General features: G+C 47.5%; 1 protein-coding gene across 10 annotated transcripts in view; it reads right to left on the reverse strand.

The window, feature by feature from the left end:
- Positions 1-26551, reverse strand: part of LOC130189231 (nuclear factor 1 X-type-like) — a 129898-nt gene that overhangs the window by 13181 nt on the left and 90166 nt on the right. For 8 of the 10 annotated variants that reach the window (XM_056407984.1, XM_056407982.1, XM_056407979.1 and 5 more), the window contains 6 exons: positions 15106-15171; positions 13312-13386; positions 11634-11754; positions 10497-10627; positions 6935-7009; positions 1788-1916 (listed from right to left, as the gene is read on the reverse strand). In XM_056407984.1, coding sequence (XP_056263959.1) covers positions 1788-1916; positions 6935-7009; positions 10497-10627; positions 11634-11754; positions 13312-13386; positions 15106-15171 — 597 coding nt within the window. The remainder of the gene's footprint in view (positions 1-1787; positions 1917-6934; positions 7010-10496; positions 10628-11633; positions 11755-13311; positions 13387-15105; positions 15172-26551) is intronic. The other 2 variants (XM_056407981.1, XM_056407986.1) reach the window with 2 other exon arrangements.

Here is a 26551-nt window from a genome sequence, read left to right on the forward strand (position 1 = left end):
CATGACAATTGGTGGCCACAACAAGGATGGGTGTGAGTGTGAGTGGAGATTGCCTCTGCTGTAGCTACAACTCAAGAGGCAGACCCAGGGTCTGTCAACAACCACGGAAGAAGGTTTAATGACACGGCGGTCAACCTCATTGCTTCACATCTGCTTGCTGGCGGCGAGCCTTTGATGGAGCCGAGCTGCAGAGCTCAAGCACATGGGTAATTTCCTCCAGTGGGTGAATTCAGGCGGGAACTTTTCAAAAAGAAGAGGAAATCCCCCCTTTTCGATTTATGGTGTGGTGATAAAATAAGGAGGGATGATTTATAGTCGGAGCTCCTGGCTGTTTGATATCTGATGTTATCGCATGCTGCTCGTTTCAGCCTGGTGGAGGATCAGCGGGTTCACACTGGTTCTATTGTTGCCAGTGGGAATAAAAAAACATGCGCTCATCCACATTGAGATCCATTTGTTCACACTGTGTGAGGAAAATAAATAAGAAGCAGTAAAAAAACAAAGAAGAAAAAGAAGAAGATGGTTAAGAAGAGAGGGATCCATGGCCACGCTCCTCCACCTCTCAGTGCAACGCTTACAGGAGAACCAACTGTTATTAGTATCAACGTCAAACAAGATTTTGAAAGAGGGACTCAATAGGATGAGGCCTCAAGAGTAAAGACCCCCTTTATGCTCGGTCGATATTGTGCTTTCGTGATGCACACTTGAACACTCACAAGTGCAATTCATAAAATTACCCACAAACCAACTGCCACAAAGAACGTGAACCTGGAGATCTGGAGTCCCATTTAGTTTCTCCAGGTGGCCTGGGTGGCAATGCAGCCTCATAAAAACCGGCGCCAAGATGTAAGGCCCCAGTGGTTTGTACTCCCAGAAAGATTCAAGAAATGTTTAAACCAAAGCAGTAGATCGGTTTAGTTGTGAATAAAGCTCCAAAAAAGCTGGATCCTACATTTCCCATGCAACTCAATAGCATCTTTCACTAGTCCCCCCTTGCTCCTAAATGATTATCTCTTTTTTCTGCAATTACATTTATTTTAAATCGAATAAAATATCTGAACGAAATGTTGAGAGACGCATTTGAGAGACTTCACTTTTTTTATACAACTGTATTTTGTCTTTTAGATATTATATATATATATATATATATATATATATTAAATTATATCTTTTTTATTTTGATTTATATGATAAGGGACAGTGCACATTAATAAAAACATTTCTGTAAATGTGCCAAGTTAGCCACGAGGCTATTTTTCATCTGTAGTCCAAGGAGGCAGATAACACAAAACTTTAGTAGGTATTCTTTTACTGCTGGTCACCTATTATAAAACATGGGAGTCACGTGATTCCAATGTAATTCACGGCATTAGGAACAGAATAAGCGCATGAATGCCTCACAATCAGCTGTGAAATGAGGACATGAAGACAGAATAGGCAGCAGCAAGCCCCTCTGACCACATTCTTCCACTCTATAACAAAAAGAAGAAGTCTATATAGATATTCAGAGAAGTACCATCCACCAGACAGATCCAGAAAAGACACCACACCCAGACCCCCAAGGAGCTCCGTCACCAGTTTGACCCGTAACCCTACGAGGTCAGAATGCCCAGCCCCTCTCATCTCCCAAAGACACTGCTCCCACCTCTGTGCCCGGGGAAGGGGGGGAGGGGGGGGGGCCTGAATAAGTGGTTTGGGGTGGGTAGGAGGAGATGGTGAGGGGTTGGGGGGAGAGGAAGGAGTGGACAGGGGGCGGTCAGGGGGATCTGGAGCTGGGTTGGTCTCACCTGGTCTCACTCCCGCCAGCATTGGCAGTGGGTGGTGGGTGAACGCCATGCGGGGGGACCTCGTCTGGGAGGACAGGGCGCTGAAATCGTATTTCCCCGGCTTCTTAAGAGAACCAGGCGATGAGAGTCCTGGCAAAGAGGGGATCAACAGAATGGCAGAACAGAGACGAGGTTTTAATCAGACATGCCTGCTTTTTTTGTTTTGTTTTTTTACTTCAACTTCTTTACCCTTAAGTAATAAATACAAATTAAGCTTCATCCCTTTTAAATTTGATTGCAAGAATCTCATGATTATGATTGAAATCAATGGATTGATCGGTCGATTCATTCATTGATTTGTTGATTGGCTTAACACACAAATGGGTTCTGACGATCCGTTGTGCGTACAGTCGTCGGGCTGTACCATGTCCGTCAGATTGAAGGGGGAGCGGGCAGCGGGGTTGGAGGGCCAGGGGGGAGGGGGAAGGCCATGTTTTGAAGCAGCAGGGGGGTTCAGAGCAAAGGGGGGGTGACGGGAGGAGGGGGAGGGGGAGGCTAGAGGGCACAGCGTCACAGTGAGAGAGAGGAGAACTGGGAAATGCAATGGCGGTCCAATTACTGTCAGCAAAGTCCAAAGTCCTTCTGGTGCAGTATTTCATAAAAGGAGAGCACACACGCACGCACGCGCACACACACACACACACACACACACACACACACACACACACACACACACACAGCTTGGTTCAGAGCGGGCTCGCTAAGTACAGGCCGGACTTCGCCAGCGGACCAGAAACATGGAAAAAAGTGTGAGAACCGCCGGGAGGAGAAAGGAGGCTCTCTTCTGTGATCAAGGCCTCGTGTGGTGGGGCACTGAGGGGAATTTATTTTGATGTATGGTCATTCAGAAGGCACAATTTAAGACTTCTCAGAGCACCGCCGAACCACCGCGTATTTGACCCCTGACGGGCCCCGCGCTGTTGACTATTTACGCTGAAATGAAACCCAGGAGAGCGAGCCACAAACCAGGCGAATGAGGAGGAAGTCAGGAGGAGACGCACAGGCTTCCGTCGCTCTCTCTCCCAAACTTACTCCGCAATTGGTTGCAAGAACACAGTGATAAACAAGCTTGGCGAGCGAAAGGCCCCCCAATAAAGTTCTAAACGACACAATATTCACACATAAAACCAACGCACTCGAATAAAGACGTGGGCAATTTCGACATGGCCCGGGGAGACGTGAAAATAGATTTTTACGAGCGAGGCATATAAAGTCACAGAGAGCAGATCTCTGAAAAGCTTTCTCTTTTAATGCCACACCGGGAAATGTTTTATCACTGTTTACCCACAATGCTCACAGTGCGAAGCTGTGCGGCGTTGTGTGGGCACCGGCGAGTGTAAAAAAAAAAAAAAAGGTGGCCCACCACTTATGTTCAAGCTGTGACTCCACACAGAGGTGGGAGGAGAGGATACAATGAGCAGGGTGAGATTCATTTTAATCACGGTTTGATTTATGAAAAAAACAAAAGCCAGTCTAAGTCTTTCATTGTCGTTCAAACGTTGTACGTTTGGCTCGAACTCCGGCTGAGCAAGATAACGAAACGATCGGTGAAGTCGGGGAAAAAAACAACAACTGTGGACTAGAAGAACAGATGAACACTGAAGAAGGGTTCATAAAAAAGTTTCCAGAACGTCAGCAGAACGTTAAAAACGTCGGCTTGTCGCCCATCTGCCGGTGGCAGTTTACTTTCGATGGATTATTATTATTATTATTATGTTGATCTCCAACAACCAATGGATCACATGACTTAACTCGCCCCGTAACTCTTACCGCTTTGATTCGCTCATTACATTACAGATTATTTCGCAGACGCTTTTATCCAAAGCGACTTTCAATATGTGCATCCAACCATGAGTACAAACTTAGAACAACAAGAATCAAGAAAGCAGCATTTCTTCAAGAGAGCCAAACTACAAAAATACCATAAGTATCTCACTCCCACAGCCCTCATTGGTCATTTCATATGCTGATTTGCATTCTAAATGTTACTTAATTTACTTATTCAGACTCATATTATCAGCAAATATCGACGCATTAACACTCACTGTATCACTGTAAACTGTATTATTACTAGGGATGGGTATCGTTTGGGTTTTTTCCGATAACGGTGCTAAACCGGTACTTTTAAAACGATACCGGTGCCTAAACGGTGCCTGAACCGAAACTTTTTTTTTTAAAAGGCACAATGAGGACATTAAAAACCTCTTTGGCCATATTCCCTGTTGAAGCCGTTATCATGGAGCACTGACAAACAACGGATATCAGACTGTTAACATACACAATATATGTTCTCCATTATATGAGGTGATATGTATTGTCATGTGCAAACTTTATAGGGTTAATCCTGTCACTGTTTTGATGGGCAAAGAGAACAACCAATCAGAGGAACTGAAGATGACATGTGACAAATAAAGTTTTGCTTCTGACAGCCAGTTACACTGAAACAAAGTGATGCCCCACGGTCTTTATTCCTCTGTCATTATATTCCCGGTAACACCGGGTATACAGCCGGGACCGCTGGACATCAACACATCTGCTAGCAGACTGTCACGCTCGTAGCTACGAGCTAGCTTAAACATGGTTATAATGGCTAATTTATTATTTCTTGGCCTACTTTTATGAATGCAAGACTTGCAATCAACGATACGGTACTAATCTGAGTTAAGGCTGCTCACCGGTCCCCCTGAACACGTGGAGACCGATGACGGTCTCCCCGTCGCGCCCAGCCTGACGCTGGTGTGCTCGACACGGGTTCACGCAGTCACACACGGCGCACGCCTCCGCTGTCAAAGTTAAATATGAGAGGCTCGTAACCTGCTGACAGGGCGGAGTCACCAGAGACGTTCACAACAATAGTTTTTTTCAATTTCAATCGGCTCAGGCACAACAAAAAGCACCGAAATGTGCGTTGCGTTTCGGTCCGGGTAATACCGGTTGTATTGGAACCGGTACCATATTGGCACCGGTTTCCGGTACCCAACCCTAATTATTACTATTTGTATGTAAATCTTTAATCTACACAGTTACTGTGTATGTGTCGGGCTTAAGATATACACTCTCTGTAATGTCATGGCATTGATGTATATATAAGTAGCATTAAACAGACGAGCAAGACGAGTACTACAAAATTGTACTAGAGTACTCATGGTTCATTCTCACCAACACATACAAACAGCCTTTAAATTACACAATTTGTTTTTTCCCCCTAATTAGTCTGCGTCTCTGCCGACATATCTGGCGTGGCGTGGCGGAGAGGAGCGGCAAACGAGGCCCAGATGCCCAGTGAAAAGCGTTGTCTGATAGAGCTAACAGAAGCTGCTCTGATCTCCCTTAATCTTTGAGTGTGAGTCTCACACACACACACACACACACGCACACACACCTCCACTTGTTCTACATCACTTCTATGTCCTGCTTCTGGCACACTGCGCAAGCAGACTGGTGGCCAATTGCTCCCTTGACCCTCTAGTCTTGCGGTGCTAACAAGCTGGCGACCACACAAGCCCCCCCCCCCCTCTAACTGTCAGAGTACTGGTCCGGTAACATGTGCACCAACACACACACACACACACACACACACACACACACTGAAGAGTGGAGAGAGAGGAGAAAGACAAGAAGCTCACACACTCGTCCTTCAGGTGAAGCAGAAACAATGTGCGTGGACAGAGTCTTGTCCCTCGTTAACGGCCTCACACATCGTTGGCGCTCGTAAACACTGCGGTAGGAGGAAGGACACCTTCGCAACCACCACTCACAAACACCCACACACACAATACGTCGATGCAAAATAATTAGCTGGAATTTACCGTCAATATCATCCCCCCCCTCCCACCGGTGTTTCCCCACCCGTGAGCAGCAGGAGCAAGGACGGAGCAGAGCGGACCCGATGATGAGTCACATGATCACCTGCGATGCCTTTGGAGCTTTTCATGCAGGTAGAGAATCACCTGCGGAGCGGTAGGGAGGGCCAGGAGGCTCTATGCCCCTTTTTGCCTTCATTCCTCCCTCCCTCCCTCCTCTCCATCTCCTCATCTCTCACTCCCAACACCGCCGCCACCATCACCGGAACAGATGTCCTGCTGTAACCCAGTAGCTCCCCTTCGCTGTAGACACATGGAGGCGCCATCTGGAGCGGAACACCACTCCTCTCCAGATTGCGAGAGTGTGTGTTATTACGTGTGTGAGAATGTAAATCAGAGAGAGAGAGAGAGCTGAAGTGTAATTGTGTGTGTGTGCCGTTTGTAAGCCTGCGTTGCCAGTGAGTAAGCATGTCTCATAGCCAGAAGGCGCCATGTGCGTTGACGACACACCTGAGCGCCTTCAGTCCTGTTTGTTTGGGTCGTGGGTTTTTTTCCCCTTCTTTTTTTCTCCCAGGCGGCACCTCTCAGAAAGGCGGCTGAGTCAGGCCCACGGCAGGTGGGACGCCACTCAGCGGCTCCGTCCAAACAACCGGCTGCGTGAAGTGGCTACACGCACACACACACACACACACACACACACACACACACACACACACACACACACACACACACACTCCTGTGTCTTTCAACACTCCCTCAACACCCAGAGCACTTAGTCTGAATGTTGCTGACAAATTCACACCGCCTTGGAAAAACTGTTTGTGTGCATGTGGTGTGTGACGACAATGTGGGGTTTTTTGGGGGGGGGGGGAATATGATAATGCACATAAATACACATTGAAAATACAGTGGATCGTTTGTTGAGATATCGGATTTCTTCCACAGATTTTTACAACAACATATTCGAGGCAGACAGGCGGTGGATGTTGTGGAGCTACTGGGCCACCAAAAGGCTTTGGTCAACCCACAACAGACAACAGCAGACATCTGGCAGGAACAACCACACCCAGAGACCAGCGTAGCCAGAGAACCAGAACAACAACACGAGAGGAGGAGGAGGAGGAGGAGGAGGAGGAGGAGGAGAAGAAGAAGAAGAAGAATTGGGAGATGCAGAACAGCTCACAGGAAGTGCAAACAGACTTGGACAATAAAACAAGACACGATGTCTACATGTTGAGGGTGGTGTGAGCGGAGGCAGAGCATGGAGACAGGTACACAGTATATAATGTTGAATGTTGTTCTAACCATGGTAAGGAAACTGCACTCCATCACTCTCATGCTTAATCTTCCTCTCCTGCACACTGGCCAAATGGTGTTGCACTGAAAGGCCAAACAGGGGAGAAGGGAAGAATTAACAAAAGAGAAGGGGGAGGAGAAAAAAAAGACAGAGACAGACATGGAAAGAATGAGAGAGAGAGAGAGAGGGGGAGAGAGAGGGAGGGAGAAAGAGAGAGAGAGAGAGAGTTAATTAACGGGCAACAGGGGATTTTAATGTTATAGAGTGCAGCAAGTGTCTATAAAATAGTTACATCATTACTGCTCACAGCATTAAAATGGCAGCATGTGAGTGGGAGTGACGGTTAGAAATGGAAGAGTACATAAAAACTAGAATCAAATACCAAACCCAATATAATAGACATGAAGTATATTGTAAATACATTTGATAAAGGATATGGTTTTTAGAAGTGAATGGGTGGTTAACAATGGAGCTGCTCTGCTGTTTGGGAGATAACTTACTGAGGTAGATTAAAACATCGATACCGCTGTCACGACTGTACGCTACATCTGGATTTATGGGTCCCTTCCGCCTAGGACTCCTCTCTGTCCTGGTCTTGTTAGACCTTAGTGCTGCATTCGACACCATTGACCATGACATCCTGTTACAGAGACTGGAGCAGTCGATTGGCATTTCAGGCACGGCACTAATTTGTTTTAAATCCTATTTATCAGATCGATCTCAGTTTGTATTTGTAAACGATGACGCCTCGATAACCACCAACGTTAATCACGGAGTTCCACAAGGTTCTGTGCTTGGACCAATTTTATTTACCTTATACATGCTTCCTTTGGGCAATATTATCAGGAAACACTCCATAAACTTTCATTGTTATGCAGATGACACTCAACTATATTTATCGATAAAACCAGAGGAGAGCAACCAACTCTGTAAAATTCAAGCATGTCTTAAAGACATAAAAACATGGATGACCTGCAACTTCTTGATGTTAAACTCAGACAAAACCGAAGTAATTTTAATCGGCCCTGAGCACCTCAGAGATCAATTATCTGGTGATGTGGATTCTGTAGACGGCATTGCCCTGGCATCCAACACCACTGTAAAGAATCTTGGCGTTATCTTTGATCGGGACTTGTCCTTTAACTCCCACGTAAAGCAAATCTCAAGGACTGCATTCTTTCATCTACGTAATATTTCAAAAATCAGGCACATCTTGTCTCAAAAGATGCAGAAAAATTGGTTCACGTTCGTTACTTGAGACTGGATTACTGCAACTCCTTATTAGCAGGCTGCTCTAATAAATCTCTTAGGTCCCTCCAGTTGATCCAGAATGATGCAGCTCGTGTTCTCACTAAAACTAAGAAAAGAGATCACATCACTCCTGCACTAGCTGCTCTGCACTGGCTCCCAGTAAAATCAAGAATCACTTTTAAAATTCTTCTCTTAACCTACAAAGCCTTGATTGGTGATGATCCATCATATCTTAAGGAGCTTGTCGCACCATATTGCCCCACTAGAGAGCTACGCTCACTAAATGCGGGACTACTTGTAGTTCCTAGAGTCTTAAAAAGTAGAATGGGAGCCAGAGCCTTTAGTTATCAAGCTCCTCTTTTATGGAACCAGCTTCCAATTTCAGTCCGGGAGGCAGACACAGTCACCTCGTTTAAGAGTAGACTTAAGACCTTCCTCTTTGACAGAGCTTATAGTTAGGGCTGAATCAGGTTTGCCCTGGTCCAGCCCCTTGATATGCTGCTATAGGCTTATAGCTGCCGGGGACGTTTAGGATGCACTGAGTACCTATCTCCTCTTTTTCTCTCCTTAAGGATGAATTTTCATCTCTCAATCACACGTTACTAACTCTGCTTTCTCCCGGAAGTCCTTTTGACTTTACGTCTCATGGGGTCATCGGACCCTATGAGACGGCATAGATCCTATCTGCCTGATGGATCGTCTGGGTCGTGGAATTCCTGCTCATGACTACGCCACTGTCCTGTTGAGACTCCGCCCCTCCTCCTCCCCACCGCCATCTGCCTGATGGATCGTGGAGGTCTCCATCGTGGAATATGCCTACTATGAACTATTCATACACTCTGTCATATTCATTGAATGTATTTTAACTCTAAATCTGTCCTTCTGTACACATTACATCTATTGCATCTGTCCATCCTAGGAGAGGGATCCTCCTCTGTTGCTCTCCTGCAGGTTTCTTCCCTTTTTTTCCCCCCTGAAGGGTTATTTGAGAGTTTTTCCTGGTCCGATGTGAGGTTTTGGGGCAGGGATGTCTATGTGTACAGATTGTAAAGCACTCCGAGACAAATTTGTAATTTGTGAAATTGGGCTATACAAATAAACTGAATTGAATTGAATAGTAAACGTTTTGTTCAGGTTTCATTTGAGGTGTCCGCCGGTGAGACTTGCGCCTCCAAGCCATAACAACCGAGGTGTGGTCGGCACTCCTATATAAACTTAATACTGGTAAAAACTCTACAGAAACAATGTCCAGGCCACTCAGGACTTTACAGGTCTTTTAACGATTTGAAAATAGTCCCTAATGAAAATAGTTCTCAAAAACTGGGACACTTTGGGACTCTGTCTAGAAATAACTGGGATATTGTCTCTTTTTAACCACAAACTATATTCCCCTTCATTTTCAATGTAATAGGTTGGTGGTAGAAGTTTTAACTGTGCAATTAAAACCAAAACTATCTGTGTGCCCACTAGGAAAACAGGAAATATAGTTTATTTAATATTGTAGTAGGATGGCCCTTTAAGGCCCCGCCGTGAGCGATAAAAGCTGTAAATCTGGGCCGTGGCATAAAGGCGGCCCTTCTACCTCAAATAGGTCTACTCTGGGCAATGTTACAATGTGGAGAGTAGAGGTGGTGAATGGATAATGATGGGGAGAGGGAGGGGTGGGGTAGTTGAGCTGTTGCTTCTGGTCCATTTCAAGTCAGTTGGTGTCAAATCTACCCCTGGAGAAATTAGTAATTAACGGCCTGAAAACACATTTTGTCAATCGGCTTATTTCGACAAGCGATGATAACAGTTTATAGCTCAGGATGTTTTTCTTTCTGAACTTAAAACTGTTGTCTATTCAAGTCATGGAAATTTGAAGGAATAGTTCCAAGATTTTTGGAAATACATATTTGTTTGGAGAGAAAGAATAAGACAACTCTCATGTCTGTACAGCCGGTTAGCTTAGCATAGAGACTGGAAACATACTTTGTATGTTGGGCTCGTCATGGTTTATGGCTTATGGTTCGTAGGGTTTCTTCTTCTGGTAGCACACGAGCGCAAGTCGATAAACAATCTAACAGCTAACCGGCTGCTGAAACAGAATATTTCCTGACAATGTCAAACTATTTCTTTAACGTCTGAGAGAATTAAACATGTTTTCAGGGGCTCTAAAATTTGGTGTGAAGCTGCCTGTAAAAACCTTGGAGGAGCTGCTTCTGTTCTGAAATCCGAATCAACTCGACTGACGTGACGTGGACCTCGGCCCTGCTCCAGGGAAAAGGCGTCCGGGAAGCATGCAGCAGGGATGAGATGGGAAAGGCGGAGCCGGACTACCTGTATCCACATCATTGGGCCAACCGCTGGACTGGGAGCTGCTGCCAGCTGCTGGGGAACGGCCCGAGTAGAAGACATCGTCCACCGGGCTCTCCATCTCGCTGTCGTCGATGGACTTGCGCTTGTTGGAGCTGAGAGAGAAAAAAAGAGAGGAGGTTGGTTGTCTTCTTGAAGGAGGGAAAAGGAGGAGTAAGAGGAATGTCTTGTGTTTTAAGATTAATCACATTGTTTGTTTGTTTGTCAGGCCAGTTTCTAACTGGAACTAACAGGCACTGGGGCTCTACTGAAGGCACGCATATCATTTGCGGGACATTCGAGGACAACGTACGGGTGCGGACCTTCCCCGAAGTCAGGCATGCGTCTATATGAAATGAATTTATTAAAAAAAATTTTTTAAAGAAAAGAAAAATATTTCTAAAATGACACGTTTCTCTTCTCACGTTACGGTTTCGCCAAAGGGGGACAAAGTTGCACAACTGGGGACACGGCGAGACAAACACGAGGCCGTGTGTATGAGGCATGCGAGGAGCAGAGCACGGAGACGCTGGGAGTCTTTCGTACGCGCGTCGGCAGATTCCTACCGACTCGTCACATCTGTGGCCGATAAAAGGGGGGGGGGGGGTTCACCATCTCTCTGCCGACCCAACAATGTTTAACTGTGCATTTGTAATTGCGTGCATATCTGTGTGACATGCGTGTGTGTGTGTGTGTCTTTTGTGTGAGTGCGCCGCCGCCTGTGTTACATTATGACCAAGGAAAACATTCGGTAATGAGTGCGACTACCTCCGTGGTAGACTTGCATAAAGCTCCATTTCAGTCCTGCATCGGGAGATGGGTAGAGGCAGAGATAGAGAGAGAGAGAGAGAGAGAGAGAAGGACGGTAGACAAAAGACACAAGCAGAGACGGAAAGACGGACAGATTAGTGGAAGGGGGGGAATGAGAGGACACAAGAAGAATCAGGAGTAAAGGACGGGGGGAGAAAAAGGGGGGGGGGGGGAAGAAAAAGAGAGAAAACTATCAAAAAGCAGAGCAAGCTAAGCATAAAGAACACAGCAGCATAAGGGGCTATAGGAGAAGTGAAGGATATTAGTAGAGGAGAGGAAGAGAAAAAGTACATTTGGAGTTTGCATGTGTACCTGGTGGAGGGGGTGGAGGTGATGGAGCGCCGTCCCAGGGTCACCTGGTTGATGTTATAGTAGCCGGGGCTGTCCAGGTCAGCCAGGGAGAAGTTGGGGCCGGTCGCCGTCGCCACTGGGGCTGAGGGTGGAACGCACACACACGCGCGCACGCAGGACGCACACACACACGCACACACAAACACAAACATATCATATAGAAGAATAAGCGGAAACAATGTGCTCTTAATAAGTATTACTGTATTTTCTGAAAGGCTAAGGGTGGTGGTTATCTTTTATGTTAGCCACTAGCTCCTTTGCTCTAGGGATGGAAACTCCAACAATTGTATTATTGTGTGTGGGACTGAGAGTGTGTGTGTGCGTGCACACTGGTAAAAAGTGAAATCTAGTGCAACACAGACAGCACTTCATCATTGTTCATATATACCAATACTAGGGATGCACCGATCTGATCGGCGCCGATCCATATCGGCCGATATTCCCATTATCGGTTTTGATCGGCGTTCTCAAAACGGCCGATCAAACGTGGCTGATCAGATGACGTAATATATGCGAGAGCAACTATCAGAGACGTTTTAATCGCAGCGCACCACAACGGAGACGATGCGCCCGGCGAGGGCCGGCAGAGTGCAGAGGTCCACGAGGGGATCCTCACCACCGAGCGGCCCCCGTCCCCCGAGTAGAATCACTGTGGTCAACTCAGCCGACACTCGGATCTCCGAGGTCAACTCAGCCGACACTCACATGTCTGCCCCTATAGACTGATGTTGACGGTAAACGCATTCGATCGGGAGCGTGCGAGGGTTTTGATCAAGTTAGCGGAAGAATTTACGTGACAACATTCGGTTTTGCAAAGTTAGCGGAAAGAACCACGTGAAACATCCGTTTTTCAAAATAAGATGTCGACAAATCATACACTAACATATAAAAGTAAACAATGAACTGATTTTGTATCTTTATAGATCGTTTCTGAGATTTAGCTTAAATTATGCTAACATTAAAACATTTTTAATGTACCAAGGAAGAGTTTATAAAAATAATTCAGACTTTTGTATGTTAAAAAAAGTCCTGTATATAGATTTCCCCAAGAGTTCCAATTAGGACATTTTTCAAAGTAAAAGTCCTAATGGTTAAAGACATCTCTCATTTTTTAAATGTTTGAGGCGCTCTAGACATGTTTTCCCTCAGAGTCCCAGGCAACGACTGATTCAGATGTGTTCAGGACGTCCCTGACTTCCCCTAGCCTGGCAATCAAACATATTTACTGTCGCAATTAAGAGATTTTTCAAATTAAAAGTCCTAAATGTTTAAAGAAATTGGTAATTTCTTTAATGTTTGAGGCGCTTTATATATGTATTTCCTCATAGTCCTAGGCAATAATGCTACACAATAAATAGAATGCTTCAATCGACACCGTGATCGGTGATCGGTATTATCGGATCGGCAGATACTGATTTCAGTGATCGGCACCAAAAAACCTGATCGGTGCATTTCTAACCAATACTTAACATGTAGAATAACACCAGCCTTATGCTCTACTTGGTGTAGGAGGGAAGCTGCTCTGAGTGATTTCCACCACTAAGGTGTTACAAGGAAAGCGACCATCGGAGGTGTACACTGGGAATGTGTCTGCGTTGGGACAGACTGATGAACGGGGCAAGTTCTAGGCGTGACTTACTCTGCGACACACGGACCAGCTCGGCTACGTTCCACACCCCAGAAGTCACAAAGCAGTCCTGGAAACTCAAGTGGCCTGGGAAGAGGAGAGGGAAAGAGGTGTGTGTGAGAGAGCGCACTGTACGTACCAAACATAAAGAAAACGACATGTGGACGGGGATCAGGATACACACACACACACACACACACACACACACACACACACACACACACACACACACACACACACACACACACACACACACACACACACACACACACACACACACACACACACACACACACACACATATACAGTATATATGCAGAGGGATCTGAAGAACACATGTATGGAAAAGCTTGACACAATGCCAGCGTCATCCAGTGGGACCATGTGTTTTCTGTAAGATTTAACAGGCTGTTCATTTTTTTTTTTTTAACTGTAACATAAAACTTAAAAAGGAAAATGTGGGTTTATTACAACTTTGGTGTTAATTTCACATCTTTGGCCGTCTGCTCTATTAGAGCTGTACAACATTCAGACACCTTGTAAAAGGGCAAAGCATATAGTCAGATTTAAAAGGGATGGTTCACCCCAAAATATAAAAAATACACATTTCTCCTCTTATCTGTAGTGCTATACATCAATCTAGATTCTTCTAGACGGAGGAATCATCCGTTGAGATGTCCAATATAAGGGAATGGATGGCATTTGGTGCTCAAAGTTAACTAATGAGCTAGTTAACCACTGAGCTGGTTAACTAATGAGCTGACTAACCAACTAGCTGGCTAACTAATGAGCTAGCTAACCACTGAGCTGGTTAACTAATGAGCTGACTAACCAACTAGCTGGCTAACTAATGAGCTAGCTAACCACTGAGCTGGTTAACTAATGAGCTGACTAACCAACTAGCTGGCTAACTAATGAGCTAGCTAACCACTGAACAACAAGCCGACTAGTTTTATTATATTGGAGAGCAGGCAGACATCTCAACGGTTGATATCTCAATACTAAACAGATAAAAATCCCTCAACGTCAGAGGAAACATGCACTTTTGATTTTGAGGTGAATTGTCCCTTTAATTGGGAGCCTATCCTAAACTGGTTCCCAAGTCTTTTCATAAACACATTTTTAAGACCTACAACTAAACGAACTCGCTAAAACTTCCCAAAACAAAGAATTGTCAAAATGAACCACAACACTCCGTTCTCACAAGGGGAGACGCACAAAAGCGCACACACGCCTCAGTCTCAATGTTTTGTTAGCCTGCATGAGTTAACTGCGTTCACTCATGCTCCATAATGTCCACATCCCGATGGGCTCCTAAGCTCCAGGGTTGAGTGAACTCTAAATCCACACCCTTCCTCCTTCATTTCATCCCTCTCTCCATCTGTCCATCACTTCTTTCTGCCCCCCCCCCCCCCCCCCGATCTTTTTCTTTTCAAATCCGCGTCTCTTCACTTTCCTCCATCTCTCCCCTTCTTCCTTTCGCTCCATCCCCGTCCGGGGTTAACCGCACGAGGGGACGGCGCATGAGGTCAGCGCTCGGCGGCGGCCATGTGGTTCCCATCTTCCAATAACGTCAGTGTGATTTATGAGCGGGCCACCGCAATCGCCCCCCCCCCCCCCCCCCACCTACGGTACCATCGGATCTTCTTACCATAATAAACTGAGACCCAACTCTACCGGGACGCACTCCCACACAGAGAGACGTGCTCGTTAGGGAGCTCGAGTGCGTGTGTTTACACGGTGTGTGCATGTTTGTTAGCGTCTGTACAGGTGAGACTGCTTCGAAGTCAAAGGGGACAAACTCACCATTCGCCGGGGGCTTGACGTCTGTTTCTCCTTGCTGGTTTGAGATGTCTGATTGTCCTGATTGTTCTGAGAGAGAGAGAGAGAGAGAGGGAGAGAGAGAGAGAGAGGTGTTTACTCAGAGGAGAGACGTCTGGACGCCACTCCAGGTGAAGGGGGCAGGTTTAGCATCAGAGGGAACATTTCAGAGGAGAATAGGCCACCTTTCTTCTTTCTTCCAACTGAACATAGACATACGCACAAATTTAGTTTTTAGTTGTTGTTATTTTGGGCTTCAAATCCACTTTGAGGGACTCCCACCCACTCAAATGTACATGCACGGAGGTTGGAGGTTGGGTAAAGCACTTCTTTTTGGATTGCATCTTCTGTTTGTGCTCACAGAGCCTCAGAGCCTCAGAGCCTCAGAGCCTTCCCTGCTGCCGACCCTGACACTGAGAGCGACTTCAAATCGTACGCACGTGTGTTCTCGAGTCGTTGTTTGGATCTGCATCTCCTGCGTGTGTTTACCTTCACGTCTACAGAGAGCGGCGGGCAGAGAGCCACCTGCCCCGGCCGCTAGTTTTCTTTGGCCTCCGCCGGCTGCCATTCTTCTTCTGATGCGTAATGCGGCCTTCAGGAGGCTTTTATGGTTGTACCGCGGACGGCGTTCGGCCCAATTACCCGCCTCGCAAGCGTGAAGCTCTAAAGGCCGCCCCGGGTCTCCCTCGCCTGAGAGAGAGAGAGAGCCCTCCCTGAGCCTCACACATCCACTGAGCCCAAATCAGCATCCTAATCTTGGGTGGCATAAGAGGCAGCGATGTGCCAACAAAAAACAACAACAAGGTGCACCATTCACGCCGTGTGTGCGTCACCAAAAGAAGACAACAACAACAACAAAGAGAGACAACCAAATCATCCTGCAGGCGAGAGAGAGTTTTCTCCTCTTTTCTCGAGACTCTGCTTCCCTTATTCTCAGTCCACCTTGGTGTCCTCCTCCCTCGTCTCCTCTCGTCCCGTCCCTGCTTCCCTCTCCCTCTCTCATGCTGTCGCTCTCTGCGGAATCCTGGCAGCCATCTTAGCGCTTGGCAGCCATCTTAGCTTTGGCGGTAGCCGTGCATTCCTGCTAGCTGACGTCTCTCTCTCTCTCTCTCTCGCACTCTCGCACTCTCTCACTCTCTCTCACTCAGACCCAATGGTCTTAAAAGATCAAAAGATCTACAGAGGATATGCAATGCAAATCAAGACCACAGGACGTTTGTCTGCAGCCCGGTCGTTACGATGACAAGTTCAATAAAAATAGGTGATCGCCGCGATCAGACACACACACACACACACACACACACACACACACACTCGGAAGGGAAGTACACGACTCCCTCAAGGCAAATGAGAAAAAGAATGAAACTGAGCCCGAGGCCATCGGCGCTGTGCGTCCCGACAATTGCAAAACCGCTAAAAACCTTTGAAACCTTCGTGCCTCGGAAAATAAATACACACACACACACAACACTGTGTGACGGTTTCCCAGCCCCCAAAAATTGGGGTGCCTGGTTGTCATGGTGACAGGGATGGCACACCGCAGCAGCCCACCTAATGATGAGTGGTTGTTGAAGGCTGCGTGCGCAACGTTTGGCCCGGCAGTCAGTTGGGAGGAAGGTGATCATATACATATACCGGATAGACAGAAATGTGCATGTGTGTTAATATGGACACTAATGTCCACTCCACAGGCTGCAGAAAGGCGAAGGCCCGCCCCTTCCAGCGTCCTCCATGAGTGCTAGTTTCGGGAAAAAAATTTATATGATAGTCAACGGCGAAAGATGAATTTCTATGTATTTTTTGTTTTGACATCGTTACCTTCGTTAGCTTTAGCTCACTGAACGCTATTTTAACTGTGTTTTGCCTTTATAGGCAAGAAAGATAGTTGGTGTGAATACGTCCTGGTTACAGAACACATCAGAGAGACATCACTTAGGCTACACACACACACACACACACACACACATACACATGAATCAGCCTTATCTCCTGCACACAGTCGCCCCAAGGCCCCCTGCATACGCCTCAACAGAGATAATACAACAAACACACACACACACACACACACACACACACACACAGGCCATCAAACACACCGTGCTATCGCTCTAATCGCACACGGAGCGAGTCCATTTGTTTCCTTGGTCGGCTGAATGATATACTCCTTTGCGAGTGTGTACACAAATGTTAACACTGGCCATACATTTATCACATGGCGGATGCAGACGGAGGCTAATAATTCACACCCGGGCTAATGTACACACACTCAAATATCACACTTACTTAATCGCTCCATTCATCATACGCACAACAAAAACAACATGCCCCCCTCACACACACACACACACACACACACACAAACAAATCATTAAAAAACACTTTAACGTGAAATTGCGCACACATTGCGGTCCCGCTAATGGACTCGTGGCACATATTCATATATACGGGTGAGCGCTGCTCAAACCTAGTGTTTGTGAGCCACGCATGCACACGCACACACAGGACGTCTCTCGTATGACATGGAGTCCACCGTTCTATTTTTGTTCTCCAAACGTTATGGGAGTGCCATACTAAATTACTGGTGCTCCGGGTCAAAAACTATGCTGGCCAAAGAAAAAAGGACGGGGCCAGCCGAGGACCGGCAGCAGAAGCCCGTAGCATCATTGAGGCCGCCGTCACGTCATGCTATAACCCCCACACACACACACACACACACACTGGATTACAGTGCACAAATGTACAGAAGTATTAAATATAATGGAGCATGCAAAGCAGACGGCACTGATTGACACGTGTATATATATATATATATATATACACACACACACGCACAGTTTAAGTGTGTGTGGCTGCGAGGGCTCGCCCCCTCTCTCCACCCCCCCACTAGCCTCTGGATAAAGAATTCAAGCAGCCCCCCCAATTGGGTTTCGCTTAAGAGGTTTATCTGTATGTTGCTAAACATTCTGACCTTTTTATTTATTTATTTATTTATCTCTAATGCGCTTAAAATGTTCCAACACCCCCCCCCCCCCACCACCCTAATCCACGGATATACCACACAGATGTTCAGCTCTTTTATTGGACTTCATTTCAACCTCCTTTTCTTCTTCTTCTTCTTCTTTTTATTCTGCTTCTCCTTCTCCTCCTCGTTCATCCCACTCGTCCCTCTGCTCTTCTCAACCCCCTCCGATTTGTTCCCGATTTTGAAAACTTCAAAACGGTGGCGACAGGGGGAGAGGGGGGTTGACGCCAAAGTTGCAGCCGGAATGTTTCTTGGGAATTTGCTTCATTACGTATTTAGATCTGAAAATTCACATTTTAGTTCGAGTAGAGCTAAAAACGTAAACACGTTTTCTGTTGCTTCGTACGTCCACACATTCAGTCCGTGCATTCTCTACACTGGAGGTGGCGCTCAACTCCAAATGTCACACAATAAACAAACTAACGTGACTTGCACAGCATTGAGTTTGTTGATGTCCTTGTTTTATGTTTTGTGCACATGCTGCGGGGGTCTGTAGCTCTCGTGAATGTTGCCTCATGTTTGTCTCTATTCTTCTTCCGTTTAGTGTCAGTAAATGATCCTTCAAATAAAGTTGCCGTATTCTCTCTCTTCGGAAGTCCTAGAAAAAGCCTCCTTCACGTCCTTCCTTCGTGACGTTTTCCACAGAGGAAAAGTGGTTACGGAAAGATGTGGAAGGTTTTATTTTGGACCGTCCGACCGCAGGGCCAGAGGGCAGCCCGAGAGGCCTCCGTGCACTCGTTGCCCCAAATCTGCTGCTCATTAAATGTTTGGGACAAAGTGAAGGCGACTCGGATGAGCGGATCAACATTCCTGTCAACTCTCATCTCACACTAACTTGAGTGAGGGAATCGACCTGAACATATAAATAGTTGAAATCAGAGCCTTCATGACAACCACCCGGAGTGACTCTCTGTGCTCAGGTTTATAATGAAGGACTGCCTGCATCCTTCCAACAGTACAAATGTCCTGTGACTGGAAAGATGTCCCATTAACTGTCAACGGAGCATTCAAAGACTGGAGGAATAACACTCAGGGGTTTTGGGATGGATTTACCTTTTGGCTATTTTTTACGCTTCCCATGGGAAGTGTATTTGGCCTCCACGTCCGAACCGTGCCTAATAAACCTCCAGCGTCAACACCTTCCTCTCTGTTTTGGAAGCACCCCCCCCTGAGTCTCCAATCGTGGATCTCTGTTCCCACGCGTGGCGTGAAAAAAGTGACGACGGTGCCTCTCCGTTCAGTTCGGCGGGAAAAAAAATTGACTCTGGCGTGTAACTGCATGTGACAGCGCGGCGTGGGGCGACGTGATTCATTGTGAAATGTGTTTTTCTGTGCCGGCATCCGTGGCGTGGAGTGTGAACGCGTGGGCGCCAGAGTATAAATACATCACTCGGGGCGGCCACATGATGTGTGTGGAGAGATTTGTTATAAATTTTTTTCTCAGCGCGGAGCACATGTTGAGTCCCGGTTTTGGAGATAAAGCTCGTAAACATCTGTGACTGACAGGCCGGGCGGCCGAGTGTGGGAGGGAGATGGGTGCTCCTTTTAGATATTAAAAAACGCACAAGCGCGTATCGGTGTGCGGGGGAAAAGCGGCTCGTGGGAGTCTTCGCACATGTCTGCTCCCCATGAGGGGGGGGGGGGGGGGAGAAAGAGTTCAATAAATTGAGAGATATATTTCCTGCGTTGGATGCACATCTGTGTTCCTCTATGTGTGTGTGTGTGTGTTTGTGTGTTTGTGGCCGAGCCCCGTGCCAGGAAGGAGCAGGTGTGGCGAGGCAGCCCCTGCGTTGCCCCGTTGCCCATCTGCGTGGCCGTCTGTGTGCCGCCTGCGCCCTGTCGGTGCCAACGCCACACGGGGGGAGGGATTCAACCATAGGGAGAGAGAGAAAGGTGGGTGTTGGGGAGAGGCTGGCTGGGTGCCCATCTATACCCCCCCCGGTTCTTTTATCTTTTATGTGCTCCTATGCTGATGAGCTGTGTTGCACAGGGAGCGAGGATGCAGATATGAAGCTGCTGTCAGAAAACCCTCAGAAACGTCCACCATTTCGCTCTCTTTCTTTTCTACGTGTGTCTTTCCGCTCTCTGTCGTCGTGTCCGACTTTTCCCCGTCGAACTGCACACAGAGGGCGCTATTGCGCCAGCTGGCCAGCAGAGGTCGCTTGTCGGCAGTGGAGGAAGGAGGTGGTGGTGGGTCAGGGGGCACAACGCTGCAACACATGCTAAATAAATCTGCCTCTCGCAGGGTTGAAGTGAGAAGAGAGTGGGGAAGATTTCAAAGGGGCTTCAGCGAGGAGGGAGGGTGCATAACTCCCTTCAGTCAAAATATCGACCGACGTCTAAAATATATGCGGCTCCACAGTATTAACTCGACATTTTCAAACATTTCCAGTCACTAAAAAAGTTATTTTTGTTATGTCCCTGATGGACACAGACTGAGGAAAACAAGAAGAACAAAACTTGACTTTAAACCGGACTGCTGGTTTGTGTATATTGAGTTTCATGCACACATAGCCGAGGGTAAGACGTATAGCTGCTACGTTTCCCATGTTATGATATCTGTGTGTGTGTGTGTGTGTGTGTGTGTGTGTGTGTGTGTGTGCGGGGCGGGCACAAGAGGGAATGGGCATCATGTGATAGTCTTTTGCCAGGGAAAGGGTGAGAGAGACCGACAAGGACGAGAGAGGGGGGGGGGGGGGAAATAAGGAGAATGGAAGGCAACAAAAAAAGGGAGAAGAGAGGCAGACAAGAGAAAGTGGAGACAAGGAAGAAAAAAAAGAGATAGAGGGGAAAAAAGAGAGATAGTGGGGAATGATAGACTGAGAAAGAGTGGGGGGGGAGAGAGGGAGAAGGGGTGGGGACTTGAGGGGGAGGGGGGAGGGGCCGTGAGAGCTGTGGGAACGTTTTGCTTCACCAAGAAAGAGCGGAGAGAATAAAAGGGGAGAGTGAGAAAAGAAAGAGAGACTTGTTGGCAGAGCCGTGGAGGAGAGAGGAGGGTGCAAGGGTGGAGGGGGCGAAGGCAGCATGCAGGGGGCACCAGCTAGGGAGCAGGCGGCACTGCAGGGTTGAGAGGGGGGGACGGGGGGAGGAGGAGAGCAAACACAAACACACACAACACCAGCAGCGCCACCGCTTTGTAACAAGCCAGTTACTCTCAGCTATTCTCACAGTCCCCCCCCCATTGACAAACCTCACACACACACACATAACCGGTGTGCTATGATCCTGCCACTCAAGCCACGATTAAACGAGGAGCTGAGAACATGACCTCACTCTGACTGGATGCTCTTTGAGGGGCTATACCCCCCCCCCCCTCCCCCATCGGGTCACTTGCCCCCCAACGGAACAAATCTGCATCACACTCCACTTAGCCTTCAGAGCAAGGGAGCCGCTCTGCTCCTTGAGCCGAGGCCGGGGTGCTAAACGAGGCACAGCCGGTGGCGTCCCGTTAACTCATGGGCAGGGGGGTGGGTCATGAGGATTACAGAGGGGATTTACAATCTGTAGACATACAGTAAACAGTACAGTAAACATGTCCCCGGACCTCACATCGGTTCAGGAAAAACTCCCAAGAGGCACAGAGAAGGAGGCAGGGCCATTGGGAAGGAGGCCAGGTCGAGGCCAGAGGCTGGATGCAGGACCAGCCTCAGACACAGCCAGGTCTCGATGAAACGTCTACATGCGTTCAAACTCCACCTCGGTCAGGGAGAGGGTCAGGCGAAGGTTTGGTCATCACGTTCTCTCGTGATGTAATCTTGCAACAAGATAAGAACATATATGGCAATATGGCGGCGCTCATGGTCACTATGCATGCCAGAGCAATGCGTTGTCTCCGAACTTCTGTTTATCATAAACACCACACACAAGATGCCGATGCTGTTGATGATCATGCGTTCTGAGGGTTCAGTACCACAAGCATATTTTGCATCGTAGTCACATTTGGAACACAATGTGAACAGAATTATCATTCCGGTTGGAAGACGGCGGTGTTATGAGTCGTCCGCTCCGCCGACACCAGTGGGTCAGAACCCTGTACCCTCCTGGGACCCAGTTTATTTTGGGTTTTGTGGACTATGCAAAATAAATGTTCCCAAAAATCTATCTGGGGCTTGGAGGACGTGCTTTACGAGGGCCGTAAAAAAAACTCCACACAGGCACATAAAGCCGGCCCGTAAAAATAATGTGAGCTCTGCATAAATTCTCATTTGGACTAATGAATTAGGGGAGCGATGAATGGTTCTGTAAAAACCCCACATCCTCCCTGGGTGTTGCCAATAGAGGCGTGATGTATGACATGATTTGTGAGGCGGCCTGCGTTGTCCGCTTTTTTTGGGGGGGGGCTTTATGCTTTGCTTATACACATCTCAGCAACTACTTTACAGCATGAACAGCATGTATGACTCACGCTGCATGTCTTTAGGCCTTGCAGAGCGGCATGTCAAATCAGGACACACACACTCACACACACGTGCACACACACACACACATGCACGCACGGTGGCTAAACACTGACTAGCGCTGCGTTAAACTTGGGAGCTGATTACAACTCACAAACAGATCCAAAGTGGAACTGCCAGATCTGCTGCAAAACCTACAGCGTGAACTGAAGATTTATTCTTTCAGCTGACAGAGAGGAGGAAGAGAAGGAGGACAAAGAGAGAGAGAGAGAGAGAGAGAGAGAGAGAGAGAGAGCAGATGAGGCCAAAATGAGGGCACAGATAGAAAGGCCACCTTTGACCACCAGCTGTCTGCGAGTCGCCGGGCCGCGTTTGTTTGTCCCCGGGGGAGCCCCCTTTGGCCCGAGGGGTTGGGCGGCTGCCGGGCCACCGCAGCCTTTTACATGCCGCTTTCTCCCGGGCCAGATGAGGTAGCATGCCGGCCTCCAGCTGCAGCCACAGGCCTGAGAGGTAGCAGTGTGGTCCAGAGACAGACTATTCTTACGATGCGGTGTTGACATGGAGAAAGAGGTCCATACACGACAGACATGCGGGATGGGCCTAGTTGGAACGGCTTACGGCTCTCTCTCCTCGGTCAAGCTGATAATTGTAGATTTTATTCCGGCCATCTATCAATCCAATGAGCGTAGCTGCCCTCGGTCGTATCTTATTATCTCCCAGCGTCTCCATGAAGAAGAAACCTAAACGCGCCGAGAATGAATAACGAGAGAAATTTAGTAAAGATTCTATATTGAGATTCTATACACTACCGTTCAAAAGTTTGGGATCACTTAGAAATGACTTTATTTTTCAAAGAAAAGCACTTTTTTTCAATAAAGATAACATTAAATTAATCAGAAATACACACTATACATTGTTAATGTGGTAAATGACTATTCTAGGTGGAAACGTCTGGTTTCTAATGAAATATCTCCAGAGGTGTATAGAGTTCCATTTCCATCAACGATCACTCCAGTGTTCTAATGGTACATTGTGTTTGCTAATCGCCTTAGAAGACTAATGGATGATTAGAAAACCCGTGCAATTATGTTAGCACAGCTGAAAACAGTTATGATGGTGATATAAGCTATACAACTGGCCTTCCTTTGAGCTTGAAGTTTGTAGAACAAAATTAATACTTCAAATATTAATCATTATTTCTAACCTTGTCAATGTCTTGACTATATTTTATATTCATTTGATAAATAAAAGTGTGATTTTTCATGGAAGACACGAAATTGTCTGGGTGATCCCAAACTTTTGAACGGTAGTGTATATATCTCATGAAAAAAATCCTTCTCTGTTAAATGAGCTCACAATAAAGACATTTGTGATCGTGACATGGCTTAGGTGTTTGGATAAATAAAACCGGCACCATGGTAACACTTCTTTCCCAAAACATCTAATATATAAAAAAAGGGGGAGTGAAAGAGTTCACCACATTGTGGCCCCTTGTTCCCATGGTAGCCCAGAACGGACAAACTAGACACCGGCTCTAGAGAGGGCCTTTTTCACCTCACCTGAGGGGCCACCGACACACTAGTGAATGGATGTAATCTGCAGCCTTGCCACTGAATGACAGTAAATCCTGCACATTGCTCATTTACATTTTATAGGGGCCTGACCAGAGGAGCCTGCATCTGGCTGGCAGTCGCACAGAAACACTACGGCTCGAGGAATCGCTGGCGAAGCTCAGCCAGAAGTTAATGAAAAACAGAGTAAGAGAGAAGGAACCAGGAAGGAGAGAATTGATGGGGAGGGAAGGGGGGGGAAAGAGAAATTAGCTAAATGACACAAGGAGACAGGAAGTGAGATAGCGAAGAGGAGGAGGAGGAGGAGGAGGAGGAGGAGGAGGAGGAGGAGGAGAGGCTGGACGGCTGAACTGAGAAAAGGAACCAGGTTTAGATGATGATGTGATGTTTTCCATTCTGCTTGCAGTGTGTGTGTGTGTGTGTGTGTGTGTGTGTGTGTGTGTGTGTGTCTGTGTAAATGTGTGTGTGTGCAGGGGTTCTCCTGAGGCCCCCGAGGAGCCTGAGGGGCTCCCGCCGGGTTCTGCAAGTGGATTCGGGTAGGGAACAGGTGGGACCGGGGCGACTACATTCAGAGGACTCGATGGCTTCTGAGTCAGTTCAGACCGTGTGCACGAGGATGCCTGCGTGTGTGTGTGTATTCCTTGGATTAGCATGTGACAGGCAGCCCTGCCTTCAGTCAAGCCCCAACCCCGACCCTCCACAACAAACCCGCTCTGGTTTGGTCTCCGTCTCGGCTGTCATCACGTCTGCCTCCTATCAGCCTCGCTGGGGAAACACTGGGGCCATCAGGGTTTTTCCTGGGTCAAAATGGGTCTTCGGTGCTCCCAACAAAAAAAAAATTCATGCACGTCGGGCTGTTGAGTGAGTGATCAGCAGCTGGCCGCTCTGTCCATTCGCACACCTCACAGTTCCGTATTGATCAGACAAGAAGACACGATTATCAACTCCAGTGTTTCCCCAACCATTATAACAGGGTGAAATCTGACCACCCGTCACCCTGTAATTTTCGTCTACCCCCCCCCCCCCCCCCCTCGTCAACACTTCTCGGCTCGCGCGACAGAGCGATGTGCGCGCACACATCCGCGCCCACGGGTGAGCACACTCTCACCACACTCTCACTACCCCCCCCCCCCCTCCCTCCTTATGAGTGTTTTTTGGTATGTCGGGCCAGTGTTTCATAGGACATCTGTTACTCGATCTTAACGTGTCAGAGAGCTAACGTTAGCTCCTTCTTTAGCTGTGCAGCAGCGACACCTGGCAGGTACGAGTTGGAAACTAGCTTAGTTTACGCTAATCTGCGACAACCACTGGACAGAATTCTACATTTAATTTGCTTTACTCCTCCGTGAATGCAATAATCTCCACCCATCTGGTGCCCGGGGCAGGCTAAAGCACATGCTTCATTTCCATATATCACCTCCATGATGCACAATAAACTCCTTTCTTTGAAGGTTGCAGGCTTTGACCCCAGGGGGCTGCCATCCTTCTGCAATCGGCCCACGAGTTTCTCCACTAAAACAATCCCGGTAGTTATTTATTTATAAAAGAGGGGCCTCTTCGGGTTCGGTACGGATCCACCGGGGGGACCCTCCTCGGCGAGAATGTGCACTAAACCCCGGCCTGCAGCGGCGAGGTGGCAGCGTGTTTATTTTACTGTGGACTGTATCGGGCCATCATTATCTCATGCAGCAGAAGGAGAAGCTGTAAACAGATGCTTGCGGCCTACTCGGCTGCAACAGCTCGTCTGGCTGTGGCTAGTGTAGAGGGGGGGGGGATGCCGGGGTCGGAGGCATGAGATGGAATCCCGCGGACAGAGACGCAGGCGATTTTGAGCTTTATTGCGAGGGAGCAACTGTTCTTTGCTGCAGTTGGTGATAGAGCCAAAAAAGAGGAAGCCAGGGGAGCCACGGTGCCGAGGCGGGGCGGAGCCCGGCCCGGGAGAAAAGATGGTCAAAACGACAGAGGGGAAGCCGTATTAGTTCAAGATGCTTGTGCCGGAAAGCTCAACAAACACTGCCGGCAAAGTTTTCACTGAGCCGCGTGGCCTAAACAAACGGCTGTGGAAAGAACAGAGTCATGTGTGTGTATGCCTGTGTGTGTGTATTTGTGTGTGTGTGGTGGTAATGGCGTCTCTGTTAGTTACAGTTACGAGAGAGCGGGATCTGCCGCTTTCAAAAAAAACTTTAATCAAAAGCAGAGAAAAAAGAAAGAAAAGCAAAGTTCACATGAGCTAAAGGCAGCAAGGGGGTGGCAAGGGGGGGGGGGGGGCAGAGACAAACAGACAACTACTGACGAGCAGCTGCACAGAGCACAGAGAGAGATAGAAAGAAACAAAGAAAGAAAGAAGGAAAGAAAGAAAGAAAGAAGAAAAATGGAAAGTCCTCACTTTAGTGAGGCATGGAAAATATGGTCCTCGTTTCATGATTCAATTCCCTCTCCCT

The sequence above is a fragment of the Pseudoliparis swirei genome, chromosome 23, assembly GCF_029220125.1.
Source record: "Pseudoliparis swirei isolate HS2019 ecotype Mariana Trench chromosome 23, NWPU_hadal_v1, whole genome shotgun sequence".
NCBI classification, from domain to species: Eukaryota; Metazoa; Chordata; class Actinopteri; order Perciformes; family Liparidae; genus Pseudoliparis; species Pseudoliparis swirei.